This window comes from Macaca mulatta, chromosome 1 (assembly GCF_049350105.2).
Source record: "Macaca mulatta isolate MMU2019108-1 chromosome 1, T2T-MMU8v2.0, whole genome shotgun sequence".
Lineage (NCBI taxonomy): Eukaryota > Metazoa > Chordata > Mammalia > Primates > Cercopithecidae > Macaca > Macaca mulatta.
This window is the reverse complement of record NC_133406.1, coordinates 106,993,474-107,010,371: the sequence shown is the minus strand read 5'-3', so window position 1 is coordinate 107,010,371 and position 16,898 is coordinate 106,993,474. Positions and strand designations below refer to the sequence as shown.

General features: G+C 46.5%; 1 protein-coding gene across 3 annotated transcripts in view; it reads right to left on the bottom strand.

Annotated features, from left to right (window-relative positions):
* CFAP45 (cilia and flagella associated protein 45) overlaps positions 1–16,450 on the bottom strand; it is a 29,173-nt gene extending 12,723 nt beyond the window's left edge. The window contains exons 1-7 of one of the 3 annotated variants that reach the window (XM_077941120.1): positions 16,256–16,450; positions 8,783–8,908; positions 6,072–6,214; positions 3,972–4,116; positions 3,465–3,635; positions 2,134–2,312; positions 30–159 (exon numbers count right to left, since the gene is read on the bottom strand). In XM_077941120.1, the coding sequence (XP_077797246.1) occupies positions 30–159; positions 2,134–2,312; positions 3,465–3,635; positions 3,972–4,116; positions 6,072–6,088 (642 nt within the window). In that variant the 5' untranslated portion in view covers positions 6,089–6,214; positions 8,783–8,908; positions 16,256–16,450. Of the gene's footprint in view, positions 1–29; positions 160–2,133; positions 2,313–3,464; positions 3,636–3,971; positions 4,117–6,071; positions 6,215–8,782; positions 9,071–15,468; positions 15,563–16,255 lie in introns of those variants that run through there. The other 2 variants (XM_015112826.3, XM_077941110.1) reach the window with 2 other exon arrangements.
* Positions 16,451–16,898: the final 448 nt, after the last annotated feature.

The following is a 16,898-nucleotide window of genomic DNA, read 5'->3' as shown; positions in this document are numbered from 1 at the left end:
AACGTGGCATTGTCTGTCTGGCCTGTTACCTTTAGATCTTCCTCTTGGAGCTGTTCCATATACTCCAGCATCTGCTCCTTCTCCTGCTCCCGCTGCTCAGCAAGCAGTGATCGCTCCTCCTGGTTCTTTTCCATCTGTTCCACAATTTGCCGCCTTCCTCTTGGAGAGAACAGTGCCACAGTGTCTTAGAAACCCAGGGTCCACATCTCCCAGAGTCCAACCTCCATCTAAACAACCCCCAAGGTGGGTGGGGTCACAGAAACAATTGGCAAGTGCCCCTTAAACATGGATATGCTTCATGAGCCCAGACCAAAGTCCTTAAACCAGGAAGGACCTCAAGGGTTAGCCTCCTTTCTCCTGAGCTCCTGGTTCCAGGGCTCACTTTTCCTGAGATTCTCCTTCTTTATTTGTTTGCCCAAGAGGGGCACCCCACTTGATAAAACACTTTCTACCTTCCAGTATAGAGTTTCTGAAATCCTACCACCTCCCAAATCTTCCCAGAGTAATCATAGGAAGCTAGCTGAATAGTAAAAAGCCAAACAAACAAACAAACAAACAAAAAACAAACAACAACAACAACCAAAAAACCCAGGGTCTATAAGCAGTGTTGCCAGTGATTCCCTATGTGTTAATGGGGTGTCAACAAACTTGGAAGCATAGACCCCATGACATATGAGTAAAGGCTGGAAGAATGGGAGAAGACACAGATTGGGATAAGGATCAAGGGAAAAGAGTATGAGAGCCACATTCAGATGGAGTGCTCGAATGGCTTCATGACTCCAGATGAAGTAAACCGGAGTAAAGAGTAAAAGGGTTACATGAAAACAAGTTTGGCCTCAATATAAGGACCAGCTCAAATCATTACTGTTGCCTAATGAGAGATTTTTCCTTTACTGGAGCTGTTTATGCAGAAGATGGACAGCCACTTAGCCACTAAATAACCTTTTACTGGGAACCTACTATAGTACACCAGGTACCTACCAGAAGTACAGAGGTGAATGTACCAGGTATAGTATACCAGGTACAGAGATGAATGGTTCCAGAGAATAGGATACAGCTGGGGAGATAAAACTGCCATTCAGTGTGGTACAAGGATTATTTATAGAGGTAATTCATGTATTGAATGGTTGGCGTTCTAAATCTAGGACACTATTATTCTATAATTTACTTGCTCTGGGACTCGTCCTTTTCAGCACAAAATGAAGGGGAGACTGAATTGATTCATCCTAACATGAATTAAGCACCTATTACAGGCCAAACACTCTACTAGGCTCAGAAGCTACAGAAATTGATACGATAGGACCTGTCCCCAATGAGCGTAGCATCTAGGAGGGTCAGAGAGCCACAGCACAAGAGCACAAGAGTAGGGTGCTGGAGTATAAACACAGAGTGATGGGCGCAGAGAAGGGAGCCACTAAGCCTGCCTGGTGACATGAGGGAGGTGACAGCAAAGCTATGTATAAAGGGAAGGAGAGAGCATTTTCCAGGAGGAAAAGGAGAGGAGGGTATTCAAAAAAAGAGAAAACAACAAAAAATTAAGAACTTGTGACATGGCCTGGCATGTTGGGGGCCTGGGAAAAAGCAGAAAGTAGATGGCAGGTAGGGGTAAGAAACGAGATTGCAGCCAGACTGTGAAGTGTCTCCCAAGATTTGGGAAATAAGCTTTTAAAAGTTCTGTGATTCTGGCCAGGCTCACGCCTGTAATGCCAGCACTTTGGGAGGCTGAGGCCGGCTGATCACTTGAGGTCAGAAGTTTGAGATCAGCCTGGGTAACATGGTGAAACCCCATCTCTACTAAATACAAAAATTAGCCGGGTGTTATTGTGTGTGCCTGTAATCCCAGCTACTTGGGAGGCTGAAGTAGAAGAATTGCTTGAACCCAGGAGGTGGAGATTACAGTGAGCCAAGATTATGCCACTACACTCCAGCCTGGGTGACAGAGTGAGACTCCCTCTCAAAAAAAAAAAAAAAAAAAAAAAGGTTCTGTGATTCTGTGTATCACTTAGTGAAGTTTTAAGATAAGTAGATGACAATAATGACCATTTTGCATTTTTTCCCTCTTTGCTAGGCTACATGGACCTAAAGATACATGGAAATAGCTTAGAGAGGGAGATGCCAAAACCATATCTTTACCTAATTCTTTCCTCCCTCCTCTTCCTGTCCAGTTCCTCCTGCCTTTGAATGGATTTCTGCCGCTCCACTTCCATCATCTGATCCAACCGCTTCTCCTCTGTGTCCAGTTCTTTTTGGATCTGCTGCTTCTCCAGGATTTGGGCATCCCGAATGGCATGGCACTTAGCATTGAGGATAATCTGGAGAGTGGGGATTAAACTGTGGCACTAGGCCTAGGGATATGTAAGTTTAAGGGGAAGAAATTGGAACACAATGCTATACTGCTGAGCATGCCGGAGGTGTGCATGACTGCTCACAAGTCCGGGGAAATAAGAATGTTCTTATATTTACCTTTCCCCTGAATACAGTTGAGCTCAAAGATTTACTGGCCTCCTGCTAGGTGCCATGGTCTGTGCAAGGAGGGGCCTGGAATAGCATCTTTCAGGGAGCTACATCGTAGGGTTTTGGTGGTAATGGGTCACCCTTTGGAAATATGATGAAAGCAGTAGGCCCTCTCCTCCATCAAATTCACTTACAGATATACACACAAAATTTCTATAAGACTTCAGAGGTCCATTGTTCCACTTAGAGACCCATGAACTCCAGGTTGGACCCCTTGTTCTCCTCAGGGGAGCTAAGACACTCTTGCAGAGGCCAGGCCACAAGATTTTTAAGCTGGAAGAGCCCAACATGACACAAAAGGGATGAAAAGCCATGGGCCCATCCATAAGAACCCAAAAGTAAAACTTTAGAAAATTAAAGGAGGCAAACGTAGAGAAGATTTACCTGAGAGACAGAAATCAGAGGTGCAGGGATTGGGGAATCAGCACTTTTCGTTTGGTAAGGAAATGAACCACGTGCAAATGAGTTACAACAGAATTCAAATGAGCCTCTGGTCTTTATGCTCTCAGCCAAATGAAGAGCTTTAGGTACTCCAAAAGCATCCAATTGCCTCGACCACCATACGTGGCCAGAACTGAACTAACAGGATGAAAATAAAAGTAACACTTCACATTTAATTTACCAATCCACAGCCCACAAAGCCTCTCCCATCTATTAGCTTATTTCATCCTGCCAATGATTCCACAAAGCAGTTTTACCACCGTCAAGTTACAAATGAAGACAGTGAGGCTCAGGGAGGGCAAGTGACTTGCCCAAGATCACACAGCAAGCAGGTGGCAGAGCCAGTCCTCACTGTGATCACTGCAACTACCACAGCAGGTGCAGCTCTCCTGCTGCCCCTCCCCTGCCCACACCCCCACCAGTCCCTGACCTTGTCCAGTGTGGGAATAAGAGGAGGGAGGCAGGATGGCAGTGAGCGCTCAGAGGGAAGGGAGAGATGAAGAGCCCACCTTGCTCATGTCCTTGAGCTCCTCCTCCTGCTCCATCCGCAGCTTGTTGGCTCTCTGCAGGAGGTTCTGGGCCCGTTCCTTGGCTACCTCCTCCAGATCACTGAGCTTCTTGTTGTTGTTCCACACCATCTCCTTCTGTTTCATGATCTTCTTTCGTGTCATCACTGCATCCTATGGGAGACCAGTCTGGATCAGTGGGGGATTATTTCATGCGCTCTGTGCCCTGGGTGCTAGCCTGGCTATCACAGGTGACCCAGTACAATTTTGCCTCGGCTAGTGATGACATCAGAACCAAGAAGTTCCACAGCCTGGCTTCATTCTCAGCCCTCCCCTTGGCCCCAGTTGCTCCCACCTCTCATCTCAGGTGTTGCTCTTTGGTCTCCTTTCTGCAATATTTCTTAAGTACGTAATTTGTGCCTCATTTCAGGGACCCCTAATGAGAGTTCCTCAGTACATTTTGATTCTGCCACCCATCTGCAGAGGCAAAGGCTTAGGGAGGTTAACTACCATGATGGCTTCCTTCTCCTTCTTGAAGGCCTGGTCCCTGGCCTCAAGTTCTTCTCTGGTCAGGACATGGGATGCCCATTTGATTCGCTGAAACTCCTCAGGGCTGATGATTAGGGATTCCCCGGAGGGATCCTCTGTGGGAACACTGACACAAGAATGAACAGATTTAGGGAGGTGAGAGGGAAAGTTCTCGGCACCACACTTTAGGCTTCTCTGCTCTTTTCCCCTCTCTCCATCATGCCAGTGGACTTCTCCAGTGGCAGAAGAGACGGCAAGTGTGCCATGGGTCCATGGGGAGTAGAGGTTCCAAGGTGGGGGTCAGGTAGCACTGCAGGCTAAAAAGAGACATTTTAAGTCCTTTTTCTATAAGGTCCAACTCATATGTTACCTTCTCTGTGCAGCTGAGACCCACCCCCCATCATGTCCACATGTGCCCACTCTGCCCCTCCACCCACCAAGACCCAATAGATCACCTCCTCCTCTGAGCCCCCACTGCACTCTGTTCTTACTGCCTGTATCACAGCCAATCATGCAGGCTCTGTTTCCTTTATGAGCTCCTTCAGGACACAAACTCTGTCTTAACCACATTGGTAGCCTAGTCTCTGGCATAGCGCTTGCCACAGAGTGAGAATTCAAAACAAAGCTGTTGAATTAAACTTTAAAAACAGATTATTCCTCAAGGATGACATAAAAAGGGCAAGAGGACGCCAGACAAGGTTGATGTAGATGCTAGTTAGAAACCTAAGCTTCCCTGCCTATCCAGCCTAGAGAGAAGCTTTGAACCCTAAATATTAATTAAAATCTATGATCAACAATAGCCAGAGATGTCTATAGACCTCTCCTTTCTAGCTATCCAACGCATTCAACAAACCAATCGCTAATTATAATGATTACAAGCAAATGACATACATTAAAGATGGGGGAGGGAGTAGTTGGGGAGGTGAGAAGAAAGCTGCTTCTGGGTGAGGCAGGTACATGCCAGTAAGACAGATGGTCTGAGACAGGAAGTGAAACCTCATCTAATAAAACTAGTGTGTGTGTGTTGGGGGAGGGTGGTCCAGGAGATGGACAGAATGAGTGAGTGGATTTGCAGCTTAGCCAAGATCTTGTGTTTCACGAAGCAGTGTGGCCCTAAACAGCCTAGGATCTGGGGTGACCAGCAGTGATCTGAATCTAAGACAGCAGCTCATACTACTTTCAGCAGCCCTGAAAAATAACCAGCCACTTGTCCTCTGACGTGTTCTCAGGACCAGATGGCTCCAAGAAGGAGCCCTTCCTCCAGCTCCAGGAGTGGCTGCAGGGCTCTAGCCACATCTGGCCACTTGATGCCAGGGCTGACCAGACATGGTCAGTAAGGGACCGCAGTCCAACACAGCTCCCAGGGTGTGTCCCAGATGTGCTTCCCCAGCTATGACACAGGTAGCATTTTCTGGGAATTAGGGTTTTTAGTGAGTGGAGCCAGGGCAGGGAGAACGGTTGTAAAGGGTGAAGCACTAACACAAGAGCTAAACCACCGAGCAGTGTTGGCTCATGGCACATGGTTGAGCTAGGCCTAAGCCCCACAGGAGGGGCTCAAGCCTGGGGGCAGCTCTAGTCAGGAAGCGGGGCTGAGCTAATCCCAAAGGAAACCAAGGAGCCCCTGTGAATTTCCTCTTACGGCTTTAGAGTCTGGGAGGAAGCCAGGGGTCTAATGAGGCATCTGGTCAGTTTCCCTTTGCTTCAGATTCTTAATGCAGCCGAAAGGAAGTGACTCATCTGGATCACTTCTCTTTAGGGAGGGCACTAATGGGGACTTAGAGAGGACTCACTAAGCACCTCCCCTCTACCAGTCCCTTAGCTCACACAGCCAGCCAGAAGTAAGGAAGGAGAATGAAGCTGAGAATAAAGGACAGTGGCAATAATAGATACAATGGGAGAAACAAGAGAGGCCAGGACGGAGAAGAAAGAACGAACTATCAAACAAAAAGGGGAAAATGAATAGGAAAGAAGTGGGGATTGGACAGACAGAATGAAACCAGGTGGGTTTATCCATCTCTTTGCAAAGATCCTTAGCAAAAGGATAGGGACTGGGCAAAGAAGGACAGGGGACTGTGTACTTACATGAGCTCTCGGACCATGTCCCGGGTGATGAGCTGGATGGTCTCTGGCTTTCGATCCAAGCCCAAAGCAGTGAGAGTTTTTTGAAGGGTATGCTTATCTCGGAGCAGCACAATGGGGCTGTCACTCTGGCCCTGGGCTGGGGACTATGAGTTCAGAAAGAGTAGCTTAGAAGCTTGTCACCCCCACTTCCTGCTGGTCAGTCCTAACTTCAAGGATAGACCAGCGTGATGCCCTATATCTGAGCATGGCTGGATGTGTTCTGTACTGACCAGCTTTTCTTTTCTTTTCTTTTCTTTTCTTTTTTCTTTTCTTTTTTTCTTTTGAGATGGAGTCTTGCTCTGTCACTCAGGCTAGAGTGTAGTGGCACAGTCTTGGCTCACTACAACCACTGCCTCCCGAGTTCAAGCAATTCTCCTGCCTCAGTCTCCCGAGTAGCTGGGATTACAGACAACCACTACCACACCTGGCTAATTTTTGTGTTTTTAGAAGAGATGGGGTTTCTCCATGTTGGCCAGGCTGGTCTCAATCTCCTGACCTCAGGTGATCCGTCCACCTGGGCCTCCCAAAGTGCTGGGATTACAGGCGTGAGCCACCGTGCTGGGTCCTGACCAGCTTTTCAGAGAACAAGTCTCTTGTTCTTGCACAGATATTCCTTGCAGAACGGTAGGGATAGTAAAGAGTGGCGGTCACTAGTGTGTGTCTATACCCAGTCTAAAGTCATCAGGAATGAAAGCAAATTTCTGGTCTCTAGGTTTTCCTCTCTCCATGAAAGATTTTCCTTTACGAAAGAAGAAATAATTATCTCTCTAGGACCACACAGTGGGTTTGAAGCAATATAATTTGTTACAGACTCTTACAGTCTTTGACCTTGGTCATTTTAAATTCTTTCTTACAATTAAATTACTTTAACCCCCGCAAAAAGCCATATTGAGGGAGATAGAAATTGCTAAATGACCTGCAGAGGCCTACCCTTAAGATCTATGGGTAGTTCTCTACCAGCTCATTGAGTTGGTGCTGAGGTCAGTGAGTTAGAATTCAGCAAGAACACAGACTGTGTTTTTTTTGTTTTGTTTTTGTTTTTCAAAATTCTCCAACCTGAAGGAGTTAGATAACAAGAAAATGAAATCACCTGTTTCAGAAAATGTCTAAACACAGGAAAGGATGTGTCATTAATGCAGCCACTGTGATCCTGACCAGAGGCAGGGGGATGGCCCCGCTTGTCCTACCTCACTTTGCACTCACAGTCCCCTGTGTGCTGCTGCCACCTGGTGCCCATCTCTGCTTTCACGTGGGCACAACTCAGTCATGCCACAGGCCACTTCTGCCCTCTACTGCCTGTTGAGAGACTTCCTGAACTCTTACCCACCAATGAGGCCAAAGAAACTGGGCAAGGGACAAGCATTTTTCTGATAACCACCTTTTGCCAGCCAGCGTGACTGCTCCTGGAGAACTCAGCCAATTCCAAATCTCTCTTTGCTTTGACTAGAAAACTCCACATGTACCCACAACAACAGCAACAACAACACAAATGTCTGTAAGTGAAATTGCATTTCGGCCAGGTGGGGTGACTCACACCTGTAATGCCAGCACTTTGGGAGGTCAAGGCAGGCAGATTGCTTGAGCTTAGGAGTTCAAGACCAGTGTGGGGAACACGATGAAACCCTGTCTTTACAAAAAATACAAAAATTAGCCAGGCATGGTGGTGTGCACCTGTAGTCCCAACTACTTGGGAGGCTGAGGCAGGAGAATCACTTGAGCCTGGGAAGCGGAGGTGGCAGTGAGCCAAGATTGTACCATTGCACTGCAGCCTGGGTGACAGGAGTGAAACCCTGTCTTAAAAATAAATAAATAAATAAATGCATCTGTTGATCCTTTTCCTTACCAACAGGAAAACTGCTGCAGAGTGAGAGTCTTCTAAATGGATTAAGAAGCCTATCTTGATCCCTCTGGAGAGTCCTCTTCAATTCACAATGAAGATGTTGAAGAGTAACACCAACTCTCCTCTCCCCACCTTCCCCACTGGCAGAGGGATTCAGATCACTATTGGTGTCTCTCTTTCCCTTTTCCCCTTCTCTTAAACTCTCACTGCCCTTCTCTCCATGTCTCATTCTCTTTTTCTCCTTCCCTCTCTTCCTTCTCACCTACTAAACTCCATGTGTACCAAAATCAGTCAAAGCTCTATTATCTAGCTCTCTTTATCCAGACTAAAGGAGTTGTCAACCTCCTGGTCTAGACAACACTTGCAAATAAAGACCTGCTCATTTCCCAAAGCTAAATAATTGTTTTAGTTGAGCAACTGAGAAAGGAGGATGGTTTTGTGTTGTACTCTGATGCTATTATCCTTGGATGGAGGGGGAAGATGTTGCTCTTGTCTGCAAGCTTAGCCCATCAGCCCTCCAGCGGTTCCATCATGGAGCTCAACTGCAACTATTGCACTCTCTGCAGCTGAGCCTCCCTTTTGACATTACAACAGATTTTAAACACTGTGAAGACATGAGAGACTCTGGGGTGGAAGAAGCCGGGTGTCCCTGTTGAAATAGGCCCCACTAGATCCCAAAGCTCTGCAACTCAGGTCTCAGAATTCCCCTTTGTCTTCATTATGAGAGCTACCCATGAGAGCAAGGTTACTCAGCAGAAGCTTTGCCCTGAGCTACATTTTTGGGCTTCTGCCTGCAGGTGGCATTGACTTGAAAGGACTTGTTGAAGATTACCTTGATATCTCCAAAGAGGCTCTCATCCACTTCAGAGCTCACGGCTTTGGTCCGATAGCGAGCCTTATTCCTTGACCTGTTGGAAGCGGCAGAAGAGGAGCTCAGGATGCCAGTTGTGCTTAGTGGCTGCAGGAAGAGGCAGAAAGTTTGGGTCATCAGTACTGAGTGGCATCCAGGTCCTGAGCAGTCAACAATTCACCAGCCCATGCTGGGGGAGTGGGTGGGCATGTGAAAAAGAAACAGTTAGGGAAAGCGGCTGTGTAAACTCTGAACCGTAGGGGACAAAGAGTAACAGATGGAGGGCATCCCTACAGAGCAGGGGGGTCTCTGCAAAAAGAGAGCTCTGCACAAAGGAGCATTTCTGTAAAACAGTTGATCTCATAGAAGTAGAGAGTAGAATGGTGGTTACCAGAGGCTGAAGAGAGGAAGGGGAGGGGCATGGGGAGAGGTTGATCAATGAGTGCACAGTTACAGTTAGATAGAAGGAATAAGTTCTGGTGCTCTATTGCACAGAAAGGCCACTATAGTTGATAATAATGTACTGTATATCTCAAAAGAGATACACAATATCTAGAGGAGAGGATTTTGAGAAATATAAATGTTATAAGATTAAATGAGATGGTAAGATCTAGTATTTGATAGCACAATAGAATGACTAGAGTTAATAATGTATATTACTATATATAAATGTATATTAATATACATGTATATAATAATATATAACTATATATAAATGTATATTATATACATGTATATAATATATATTACTATATATAAATGTATATTAATATACATGTATACAATAATATATATTAATATATATGTATACAATAATGTATATTATTTATATTGTATATTTCAAACTATCTAGAAGAGAGAATTTTGAGTGTTCTCACCGCAAAGAAATGACAAGTGTTTTAGGTAATGGATATGCTAATTACCCTGATTTGATCATTATACAATGTACATACATGTATCAAAACATCACACTGTACCCCATAAATGTGTACAATAATTATGTGTCAATTAAAAACAAAACTGCTTTGTTTTTTGCGGTTTTTTAAAAAGCAATTCCATAGTCCCCGAAGCTGAAGGCCAAGTCGGCCACATAGGATAGAAGTAAAGATAAAAGAAGCAGGAATGGCAGGAGGAGAGAAGCAACAGTTTCTCATTATCAGACTAGTACCAGTTTCCCAAGAGGACAACCTCTCGTGGGGCAATTTGGACTTGCCTCTCCAGACATGCACAGTGTCCCCTTTGCCTCCAGTCTTTTCAGCTTGTGCTTCAAGTCTTTCTCACAAATGATACCACTGTTTGACCTCCTTCGTATCTCCACAATCTTACAAGGTTATGGTGGGAGCACAGGATATGGAAAAGCGCCTCACCCACTGCTTGGCATGTGGCTGATGCCCAATAAACTTGAGGCAGTGGTGAATGATAAATGATTACTAGCTACAATCAAGCAAACCAGTTCATAATATCCACTATTTGGCTGTTTCTCTCCCAAGACCCTTTTAGTGTGCCTTAGTCATTTTTTAGCCCCCTACTAACTTCCTATTTTGGCAAATTCCCCATCTAATGAGTTGTGGGAGATAGTGCTCATCTCCAACTACAGAAGCTGAAAACATCAAATATTCACCTTCTCAGCCTGCCCAAGGGACCTAGGCTTACCCAGTGAGATGGCCCTGGACTGACAATGACTAGGGAACTAGTGAACCAAAAGGCAGAACAAGGAAAACCTTTCTGACCCAAACAGAACTGGCAGTCAGACCCAGTGTCTGGACAACACTGATAACGATGCCAGCAGCAGCACCCTATGTACAGAGTTGGAAGTTTTGGGGATACAACAGTGCATCAGGGTCCTTGCCAGATCAGTTCTAGGTTTTGATCGTGGTCTTGATTCCAGCTGCAGAACCTTCCTTTGTTCCTATTTTTGAGCTCTCCAAAACCCTCTTAACACATTCTCTTTTACTTAAATTGGAATTCTGGTTCTGTCGCTTGTAACTAAGAATCTGATTAACACAACCTCCATTCCCAAAGGACAGGCAGCTTCAGCTCAGTCCCAAGAGTAGACGTCTATCTTGAAAAGGTAGTATCTACAAGGACTACTGGATGACTCCAGGCTTATGATAAAGCTGACTCAAACCTCACTTTGGAGGAGCCCATATGCCCCACATCTCTCTAAACTGGGTTACCTTGAAGGAATGGGCCAGACACATTCCCAAGACTGGGAATCAGCAGCTGTCAAGGGAACAGGGTAGACAGGGAAATATACCATGCATTCCAGGTCACTAAGCCCTGGACAGTGTTCTGAAAGCTCTCTCTGATCTGTCATTACCAACCAGACATCCCAGTGCCTGTTACACCTGTATCAGGTTTTCACACTCAATTGGACAATTATTTTCCAGCTGTCTCTGTGCTGTACATTGAACACTGCTATATGTGCATTCCCCTCACTGCCTGGCACAGCCAGCAAAAGGCTAACACAGGGAGTCTCCCTCTACAGCCTCAGCCAGCCCCAATACAGTAGAGCAGAGAAGCTTGGATTTATTAAAAGGTAAAAATAGCAACCCCAAGGATGCCTAATAACAGCCTCTAAAGGGTTATTATATGGTAGGTGGTGAGCTACAGCTCCCCTTTCCACCAAAAATAGAATAAGAGGAAATGAATAGAAACTTCAGTAGGTGGGATTGAGGCTAAGCATTTGGAATAACTGGAAAAGGTGGAAGGCTTTGGATCATGAGTTTTGCATGTAATTAAGGGAAAAGGCGCAGTGCCTGGCACATACTAGGAACAATATAGCAACGTGCATTTGATGAAGAAAGATGACCTCTCAAGGACAGGACTGCAGACCAGATTGAGATGGATACTTTTCTGGAATATGCCTGCCTGACTCCAAGTCACTCCGCCATTCCATGTTTTCCAGATCACGTATGTGGTCTCCACTGTGGATAATAACGTATGTGAAAGGGCTTTGGAATACAGATGGAAAGTATTATTGTTTTCCATTTGTTTTCCTGTCTCTTTTCAAGGACTCCAACAGGTTTTCCCTTGTGCTGAAGTGTCCGCCAGACTGCAGGTTCCTCCAGGGCTGAGCCTGCATCTCCTGTTTCCTATGCCCTTGGTACCCATGTCAAGAGGAAGTCACAGCAAGGACTGCCTGAGCCAGAACAGAGGAAGAAAAACAGATGACCACAGAAAAGTGGCCACTGAGCAGGACAGAGGGAAGCTCTGAACTCTAGGGTTGGGTGGTTGAGAAAACCTCATTTGGAAAATGCTGACTTTGAAGCCACAGCCTTACACCAGCGTTAGAATAAACAGTTTTGCCAAGGGTAACAAGGATTACAGAGGTCACTGTGTAAACATACTAGAAAAAAATGGAGAACCAAGCATAAACGTAAAGTTGGATCTCTCTGGGCCAGAGGCAATAGTGAAGAAGTTCTTTTAGGAGGTGACGGGCTGGTTTTCTTCTTTGCATGACCAAATAAATATTGCCAAGAAGCTGAACTGTGCATAAGGAGAAGCATATCCAGTCCTGCTTGTGGGGAGACAGCTCTTGAAGGGAAGGCAGCTGAGAAGGCAGGGGGTCTGGGGAAAATGAGGACTGGGGACAGATAAAGATGCCAGCCCTGCTTTGATATTTTTGTCTTGGTGACTCAGCTGACTCCCCCTCTCTTCATAAGCCTTCCAACTCCTGGAGCACAAGAATTCAGCCACAGCTAGGAGCTCTATGAGAGACTCTGATGCAGAAAGATTTGCTGATCAAACAAATAATGATTTTGATTTGCAGACATTGATACAGGATGATCTCCATAACACGTTAAGTTGTAAAGAAAACAGACTGTAAGAAACACATAAGGCTGGGTGCCATGGCTCATACCTATAATGAGTATGAAAGATTTTGGGGAAGACAAGGCGGGTGGATCGAATGAACTCAGGAGTTCAAGACCAGCCTGGGCAACATGGCAAAACCCCATCTCTATAAAAAGTATGAAAATTAGCCAGGCGTGGTGGCGTATACTTATAGTCCCAGCTACTTGGGAGGCTGAGGCAGAAGGATAGCTTGATCCCGGGAGGCAGAGGTTGCAGTGAGCCAAGGTTGAGCCACTGCACTCCAGCCTGGGTGACAGAGCAAGATATTATCTCAAAAAAATAATAATAATAAAGAAAGAAAAAGAAATATAAGTATTCTTGGCCAGGCATGGTGGCTCATGCCTGTAATCCCAGTACTTTGGGAGGCCAAGGTGGGTGGATCACCTGAGGTCAGGAGTTCGAGACCAGCCTGTCCAACATAGTGAAGCCCCCGTCTCTACAAAAAAATACAAAAAGTAGCCAGGCATAGTGGCATGTGCCTGTAATCCCAGCTACTCGGGAGGCTGAAATCCCAGCTACTTGGGAGGCTGAGGCAGGAGAATCGCTTGAACCCGGGAGGCAGAGGTTGCAGTGAGCCAAGATCGCGCCACTGCCCTCCAGCCTAAGCGACTCCATCTCAAAAAGAAAAACAAATGTAGAAGTATTCTTGTAAAGATGTTTGAATGGCAGGTATGTGCCCAGAATGTATTACTGAAAGCATGTTCAAAAAAATGTTTAACAGTATGTCAGGTAAGCTTTACCATCTTAAATGTTTCTTTATTGAATAATTTCCTACAATGAGTAGACAGCTATTTTTATGACCAGAAAAAAAAAAAAAACTATTTTTTATTTGAAAACAAAGCATAGCAACGGGCCTGGTGCCCCAACTCTGAAAGCAAGAGAGTACAACCCTTTAAAAAAAAAAAAAATAGCATTATATATTCCGGGATCCGGGATGTTTCACTCAAATCCAGCAAGACGAAGCTGGAATGGGGCTAGAATAGGTCAGTATGGAGTTTCCCTGATGTAACTTCAACACCCATCAACTGAACGAGTTGATATGTTCAGGAAAGATATGTCTTTTCCTAGATGTCTTACCCATTCTGAGATCTAGTTCTTTTTTTGCACAGAGTCACCGCAGGCTGGCAAATTCAGGCTTCAAACCCTTGGCCTGGTTCTACTTCCCTTTCAGAAGACTTTAGTTACCAAGTAAGGGAGAGTCCCATGAACCAGACCCCTTGACTTTTACTCTGAGTGATCCACGCAATTATCCTCTTTCTTCAAGTGGGACCAAGTTGGCCATCTGTAGGATGCTACCAGAAGATAACATCCTAGTCAGTACTGAGGTCCCCATCTCTCCTTCTGGAGGATTTTAATCATTATTTTTATAAGAGTTCTGGAAGTCTGCCTAATTGTGAGCCTCGCCACCCTTACTATCTCTTCTCACACCTTTAAATATTCTTCAAACCTATTGAGTAGCACCATATGTACACAAACACACATACCTGGCCTACCAGAGATCACTAACTTAGACCCACTGCTTCTCAAAAGTGTCCATATGCCCAGTCCTGTCCCAGGAATTTCAAAGGGGCTCAGTCAGTGAGTCAAACCCCTGCCCTGAGTGGCTCCTGGATGGGGAATCCCCGATCTGGGTGCTCTGAAGTCCACGAGTCTTGCCCAGGTGCAACTTATGACCTGTGAGAGCTTGGAAATAGGAAATTTTTAAAAGAGGACAAAAGGGGAACTAACATTTACCATATGCCCTTAGACACCAGGCATGACAGTAGGTGCTCACGTACATACATACGCTACTGGGTTTGTAAGGTGCTGAGAGAAGATGGGGCACTGAATCAAATAGAATACATAAGTGAAAAGGGATCCCCCCCACCCCAATTACAACACTGCAGGGAGTCCTCGAAAGTCAGGAACTGCTCTTTGTTGAAGGCTTGTTTAATAATTAACAAAACTCTTCTGAGGTCCACTGAGCCCCAGAAAAGCAATGCAGCCTCTGGGCCTGAAGTTTGTCCACAAGTATACCCAAGTAGCAACCTTTGCCACCTGTTGTGCCCCAGACATTCTAGGTCAGTTCCAATAACCCAAGACTCCAACACTTATCCTCTGCCCTTCTTCTCCCTTCTGGGACCAACACACTGAAGCCCAGGCATCCCCTTCATGGTTCCTCCCAGGCCTTGCTGGCCTTCTCAACCTTCAGGACCCTGACGGTCCTCCCCATTCCAGTGAAACCCAGGCTGACAGGCCTGTCCCAGTCTCTCTCCCGGGCCTTGCAAACCTGAGACACTCCTCACTCACTCACCCATTTATTCATTCATTCATTCACTCATTCACTCATTCATTCACTGCCAAATATTTATTGACTATCTACTGAGGGACAGGAAGCCCTGCTAACAGGAGAAAAACCTGAGGCTCGGGCACATTAGATGACTTATCCACAGTCATCTTGCTAGTTAGTGGCAAAACAGGTACCACTACCCATTATCTGGCCTCCTCACCCGTGTTTTTTCCCACACCACATCCACAATCTTTGGTCCACTGAGGCTCCGGTCTGATGGCATCGGGGAGAGGGTTGGGACATCCCTTTCTCTCCAACTGCTCCGCTCAGCGCGCTCCACATTTCCAATCACTATCGACGCTATCCCTAATTCCCCTTCTGACCCCACCTCATGATCTCCCTTGCTTCTTCTAGAGGTGTTCTTACTCCTGGGCCTTCCCGACCCTTAGACCCAACTCTGCCCTCCCCTAGGCCCCCACTTTCCCCACTCAGAGCCCCCACACAATTCAGGACACAAGAGGCCCCATCTGAGGTTCTCCCTCACCATGTCCTCAGCCACACGCCCTGACTCCGGACCTCTGTCGCCGCCCGGGCGCCTCCAAGGCCTTGGTGTTGACGCGTTACCGTGGCAACCACTAGCCCGCGTTCCTCGGCTCAGGCCCCGCCCCCGGCCCCGCCCCTCCCACCTCCAGTGGGCAGTTGCCTTGTGCTGGAGGCGTAGGAACCCGAGCCGGTCGCTCCAACCGTTGCAGCCCCGCGCTCCAGCCCAACAGCGGCTCTGAAGGATTGACCCGCCCTAGCGTGCCCTGCTCTGCACTTTGGCTTTGGCCAAACTTTTAGGTCAGAACCCGAACTTAAAGAGCTTACCATGGGCCGAGGGAGTTCTGTCAGCGGCCCACGGTCACAGTTTTCCCCAGGGACTTCACCTAGGTTACTATGATTACCCTTGCCCCACTGCCCAGGAGGCGCCAAGCCAACCCCTGATGAGTGTAATCTGCAGAGAAGCCAGCAGAATCAGACCAAACTAGTTTCACAGCAGAAGACAGTCTGGTCGGGTCAAGAAAGAACTTCCAGCCCTGAGGATGTCTCTGCAGTCTCAGAAGCAGTTTCTTAAATTGCGGGCCTCAAATCTCCGGCTAAGAATCACCTGGAGAGTTTATTAAAAATGGAGGCCCTACATTAGAATAAGTCAAAAGCTAAGGAACTGACCTTGGGGTACTACTTCCTAGCTGGTATGTACTGTTCTAGAAAGTACATAGGGGTTTTGTCATTTTTTCCAATTTGGTTTGGCCTCTCTACCTCCCAGCTTGCAGGGCTGGCATTGAACTCACCTCGGTAGGCTGCGTGCTCCAAGCCTCACAAAGCTGTCCCACCAGACCAAGGACATTTGTCTTCCTCCGGTGCAGATTAGCTAAGCTCTTGGTGTGACTCTGTGAGTCTCTGAGCTGCTTTCTCAAACCTCTCTCCAAACCCTCACAGCCAGTCTTTCTGAAGCTCTTACTCCAACTTGCATACTGAAGGCTGTTCACAAGCCCCAGGGGAATGGAAGAAGGGAGACAAGGTCACTTCTTGCTGCTTTTAAAAGGACTTTTTCCAACAGGCTTCACATTCCTTCCCTAGATTTCCCAGCCTTTATCTCCTTTGGGATTAAGAGTACGAAATTGTGTCCCTGCGCAGAGTCCCACCAAGTGTTGAAGGCTTAATCAGAGGGAGAAGGGAAGGCCTGAAGAGAAGGAGCACAGTCCATGGGAGGCTTGGGACTGAGAGAGGGGGTTGTTCTGTTCCTGGGAACCTTCCTTACTAAGCCTTGGCATTAGAACCCCCTTCCCTGCAGCTCAGAAAGAAGGAAAAACAAGTAACCGGCCCACTGTAGACAAGGTGCTTCCTGTATTCTTTTCACCCCATTCTCCCAGGCACATCTGCATGACGTAGTTACTATCCCTGTAACCAAAGAGGAAACTGAGGCCAAGAAAA